Here is a 6,000-nt window from a genome sequence, read left to right on the forward strand (position 1 = left end):
CATTAACCAATATTCAGTTTTATTTTTACACTGATGATTGGCTTATTTTGACCATTTCATCCATTTGTTTATTACAAACGTTCATCTGACCACTTAGCTGGATGAAGCATTCATAACTCCATTTTCCAGTTAGTACCACAGAGCATTTGGTACATCTGAGACTTTAGGTCAACACAGTTTGAAGAACACTACAGTATCTCATGTGGCATTTAAAGCCATTGAATTTTGTGCACCTTTCACCAAAGACATCCTTTCCACTTTGAGAACATTGGCTTCAATTAATATTGTCATTTTCTTGGGAGTGTACTTACAAGTAACGCGTGTAAAGTTTAGTGTTACCTACTTCAGACCTGTTTTTGTGAAGAATGACTTTCTTCCATTTTTCTTGTTTTGGTTGGATTGACAGTTTATGTCAACAGGATCATCTTTTCTTTCTCTTTATGTAGATTATAATTTGTTTTCATAGGTTTCTTAACCTGTTCAGTGCCATAGACGAGATAACTCATCAAAGCCGATCAGTAACACAGTGTCGCGGAAGAGTCAATTCGTTCTCAATAATACCTAACTTCAACGCTAGATGTCAACACCATACATGCATTTGACCTACTTACAAATTGTTTCACTTTCGATCCCAAATGGTGTCACGAAAAAAGTTATAAGATGAAGAAGCATTAGAGTTGTATTTTGAACTGGGTTTGGAGTTTGAAGATAGCAGTGGTGATTCAGAAGATTCGGATTTTGAAGATTCTTTGAAAAATACAGAAATACAAGGATCAGATGTTAGTGAAGATGATGATAACTGGCCATCAACCAGCACTGGTAAACAGGCAATAACACCAGGGAATAAACGTAAAATTGCAAGTCGTGGTTAGAACAGTTCCAAGAAAAAGTGCCCTAATGACAATGATTGGAATGTTGAATCCTTTACATTGATTACAATCATTATATGGGAGGGGTTGACTTATGTGACAGTGTGTTGCATGCTTATTTGAGTATGCGCTGGGCTGTCAAGTGTTACAAAAACGTATTTTTTCACATGATGGATATAACAGTGTACAATGCTTTGGTAGTTTACAAATCACTGGGAAACAACCTGTCTCTCCTGGAGTTTAGACTCTGTACCCTGATTGAAGATTATCACACCCAGCACCCAAAATCCACCGGAACCCGGCCTTCCTTGGAAAACCCCCTTCGCCTCACAGAATGCCACTTCCCAACACTTATTCCCCAAACAGAAAAGAAAAAGTACCCCACTAGAAAGTGTAAAGTGTGCTCTGTCAAATCCACGAGGAGGGAGAGCAGATATGAATGTACTGATTGCAAAGTGGCTCTTTGTGTTGACCCCTGCTTCAAAACATTTCACACAAAAGTGAATTATTAAATGTGTCATGTATTTCAATACCCAAAAATGACATTTTGTGCATTTTCATGTTTTGTACATATTTCTTCATTTTTGTGTACTACTATAAGTTTGGCTTAGAGAAAAAATAGTAATTGTTGCTTATTTCCTTTGTTTTAAAAATTACTCAATTTCACTGAAAAAACCCAGCATAGGAGCTGTCGTAGCAGCTGAAATACTTGGCAGTCAACAGGTTAATCTTTGTTGAGATGTTGCCTTGGAAAATCAGCATTATTCTGGATGGAAAGCTAACATTAACCTATTATAACTCTGGGCTGTTTATTATGTTTGTCTCGAGTACTGCTTATTCACACCACTATTCTGTGTTTGTTCATCCAGATAATTCTACCTTTCATGAACAATTTGTACAGTACTCAGTTTCATAGCCATTTCTTCACTGTAGTATCTCTGCCTCTTTAAATTTATTCTTGCTGTGTTTACCTTTAAACCTGTTGTACAAGTGGTATGATGATCATTTTGATAGACTCTTGCTTTTAGGATTACCAATTTCTAAACAAAGAGTGGATTCTTTCTGCTTTATTTTTTCATTGGCTCTGTGAATCTCAAGATTGTCCAGTGATCAGTGCTTTTACAGTGTTGGATGATCATCTTTTTCTACTTTACTGGTCTCCAGTTCCAAATCAAATTTTTTCAGGTAGATGTCATCACTGGAAAAATTCTCTTCTTTTTGCCTATTCTCCTCTCTGATTTATTTCTCGAGTGCTTACCCAGATCAGTAATGCAAAGTGTCAAACTCTTCTCATAACTTTACCAGCTTAATCATGGTTTCCCCTTTTATATCAAGTGTCTCATAGGGAACTGGTCTCATTATCACTTTCGGAACCTATTCTTTGGTCCTCATATATATCTTATTAATGATCATATAAAAGAATGAAGTCTGTGCATAGAAGAAAAATGCATTTCTGAGTGTCTGTAAGTTGGACCATTTTTCTTGAGGGTTTGTACTCCTCTCAATTCTGTAATAATTCCAGATTATGTACCTTATCTCTGATTCTGAATTCTACTGAAACTCTTCCTGATCACCTAATTAATTTTTGTGGTTTAGGTTGTTACTTTCTTGCTTAAGAGCTTTACTATTGGAAAATCAGTGTTCCTTTTGACACTCTCTGATTTCCTCTTCCATTTCATTGTGAGTATTCTAGCTTTTGGTATTTTAGAGATAAGTTTATGTGATTTGAATTTAAAATTTTTAGAATTAGAATCAACTTCAAACAAATATTTGCCTTTGAAATGCATTCCCAGTAACCTCTTTACAACCAAGAGAAATATGTTATATTAATTAATGTGTGGTTATTTAATGAGGTTCTTAGCAATTGTACAAAAGACTGATTCAGTTAATACTTAGTAAATGTCTGATCATTAAAGTGAGATTTCATACAATTGAAAATTTCTGTTATTTGTGTTTCTAATGTCTTAGAAAGATTGTAATTTTATTGGAATAACTGTGTTTTTATTTTTATTTTCATTTTAGATTGCTTTCTTCTGTAGAGTTGTACAACTCTGACATTGATACATGGAGTCAGCTGGACACATTCTTGAATTTTCCACGTATGGCTATGGGAGTAGCTGTCCACAGAAACCAACTGTGGATTTCTGGTGGAATTGCTGAAAAACATGAAAAAAAATGGATATGTGACATTTCTAATGTTGACAGATTTATTCCAAAGCATAATAAGTAAATAATAATAAAAAATTGTCTCATTTTGTTCCACATTATGCTTCTATTTATTCTTTGATCAAAATTTAAGTTTGTTTTGGAAGTTTTCAAAAGATATAACACTAATTTTCTTTCTTATTCCATTAAATAGTTATAATTACTTAACTGGACTGTGTACTGAGTATTCTAGCTGAAATTCATTCTGGTGTATTATATAATACAAATATACTTTTGTTTTATGGTGTGTGATGACAATGTGGTATTCAGATACAAAGATGTCAAATGGGAAAACCCAAAAGTTTCCACAAAAATGCATATTCAGAATTTTTAAGTGGAGAATAAATTGCACAGGGAAAACTAAAAATTGTAGGTAAACAAACAAACAAACTAATTATTCACAAAAGTAACTATAATATACCAAACTGTTGACTTCAAAATAGCTGAAGAAGGTCAAAACATTGTTCTGTACTTTAAGTTTTAATACCCATAACAACCATCTTCAGAATATGTGTTTACTTCAGGTGGGTTTTTCATCATCTTGTGTGACTATTGTTTAACTGCTGGGGCTGAGGATAAGAGAATCAGCTGAAAGGAAACAATAAATAGAAGTTTTCCATTTTCCTATTCAGGCCAAAGCCTTAACACAATACCTCAGAAATCAGTGGTTTACATACATTAATGAATTTCCACAACCAGCTGCTCAGGTTTTTGTATTACCTATTTTAATATCAGTAGGATATGAAGTGTCTTTACTATTTGATGACTTTTCATTTGTTGGTGTCTATTTATGTAGATGGTCATCTGATGTAGCATATCTCCCTTCACCTAGAAGTTTTGTCAGTATGGTTGAGTCAAAAGGCTCCCTGTATGTTATGGGTGGTCGAACATTGAAGGAACAATACACTGACGATAACTATCTAAGTATCACTGCTGAAATTTTTATATACATTGATGCTACTAATCAGTGGATTACTTATACACCTTTCCCATCTCCTCGTCATGGTGTTGCAGTATCAATTCTTGGTGAGCTTAATTTATTTCTTTTATTAACATTTCTTTTTTTAGTTGAAGAAAGTAAATACTTATTTAAAATATAAAAAAGTGTAGACAACATAAATAATTGTATTAATGAAAAATTGGTGATTTTTAAAAGCTGATATATTTTATCAAACTTAAATATAGAAATTGTATTTGTAGTTATATCTTGTATATAGCAGCTTTCTTAAAATATATATAAAACCTTTTCATTAATAAAAGTAAATATCTTATTAAATAAACTTGTTTTGGGGTCATATTTATTGTTGTTTAGATATATGAGAGGTAATGTAATACATTTATTGTATATTCATACTTTTATGTTTGTCTTTAGCAATGTTGATCTACTACACATATTTTATAGTCATATTTAGTTATCAGTTATGGAACTACTTTAATAGTTGTATTTCTTTATTCGTGTCTCATGAATAGGATGCATTTTTCTCATGTTATATTTTTGTGTTTATTTTTATAATGAATAATTTATTATTTCCCTTTCAACACATAACCTTATTTTGCATTTGTTGTTCCTGTTTTAGTGCTGCCCTCTGTATTAGAACTTTTTTTGTTTACCATTAGCTTTGAGGATCCCATCCATTCTGTCATGTTTCCACATGATACTACTGCATTGTTGCTTGCAAATGAGCATGCAACATTTCTCAATCCAGTAAGAGTGTGACACCCCTTTTGTTCCCCCATTGGTACAGTGCCAGACTGCAGACTTACAATGCTGGAAACTGTTTCTTTAACATTTATATTACAGAGTGGACTAGTTTATTAGTCAGTTGTATTTTGAAAAGTAATATTATTATTCTCTTTGTAGGAACCATTATATTTGTTTGTGGAGGATTTGCTAATAATGTAGATGGTGGACTGTCAGAGGTGTTAGTCAAGGGTTTTGACATAAACAAGTGGAATTCGTGTAGACTCTTACCATTTCCTTGTTCAGGCATAGCTGTGGTAACAATACCAAAACTACAGAGAAAATTAGTAGAATTGAAAAAAACAACTGAAACAACTTCTGTTCATTAACAAATAAATTATTTTCAGAAAATTCAAATAAAGCGAAGAAAATAAATGAATATATTGGAGTTATTTATAAATGGATTACTGTTTTGTTTTGTTTAAAAACAATCTGAGAATAAAATAATGTACTTTTATTCATCATATACTGAACAAGTCAGTTATTTTTGCTTGTAAAATAAATTTATATAATTACAGCTTTTATTAGAAAATTTATTTTATGCAGTGTATTGAATATGTTTCCCTTGTTATGTACGGATTTGATGCTATAATGTAATACTTTAGATACACTGTTTCCTTTATTTCATGTTGGTTAAATTAAGTTACACATATTTTCTGTTTAACATATGAATATTTTCTAACGTTTTGATACATTTTTTACTTTTATGATTTTGCTTTCTGTAAATTCAAGACTATAACAAATTACTTTTGAAAATCAATCACAGAATATTTAATATATTACATGTAAAATAAAAAAAAAACTTATCTATAACTCAGTATTTCGTTGCATTCTCCAACTTTGATTTCTTCTTTGTTTAAAGTGAACTGAATTGGACACTCATGATATTCATGCAGAACTGAATGTTTTAAAATTTTATTATACATAAATCTTATAGTATTGTTTTATATTAGCATTTGGTAATTATATCTGTTGTTTGTTTTTTTTATCCAAAATTATTTTAATATCAGTATCCTGTTCTTATCTACTAAGGTTTTGATTTTTTTAAGTATAAAAACAGGGTCTCACTGATCTTACATTTTAGTTTAATTTGTTAACTTGTAAATCTCAATATCTGAAACAAAAATTATAGATTGATTCATAGAATATTTTAACTAAATTTCAAAACAAGTAATATTGTGATCC

The 6,000-nt window shown here is 31.4% G+C and overlaps 1 protein-coding gene across 8 annotated transcripts in view; it reads left to right on the forward strand.

Moving 5' to 3' along the window:
* Positions 1-5,626, forward strand: part of LOC143245129 (kelch-like protein 41b) — a 60,043-nt gene extending 54,417 nt beyond the window's left edge. For 7 of the 8 annotated variants that reach the window (XM_076491059.1, XM_076491061.1, XM_076491065.1 and 4 more), the window contains 3 exons: positions 2,892-3,095; positions 3,871-4,100; positions 4,936-5,626. In XM_076491059.1, coding sequence (XP_076347174.1) covers positions 2,892-3,095; positions 3,871-4,100; positions 4,936-5,144 — 643 coding nt within the window. In that variant the 3' untranslated portion in view covers positions 5,145-5,626. The other variant, XM_076491060.1, reaches the window with a different exon arrangement.
* The last annotated feature ends 374 nt before the right edge of the window (positions 5,627-6,000 follow it).

This window comes from Tachypleus tridentatus, chromosome 2 (assembly GCF_004210375.1).
Source record: "Tachypleus tridentatus isolate NWPU-2018 chromosome 2, ASM421037v1, whole genome shotgun sequence".
Taxonomy (NCBI): Eukaryota; Metazoa; Arthropoda; class Merostomata; order Xiphosura; family Limulidae; genus Tachypleus; species Tachypleus tridentatus.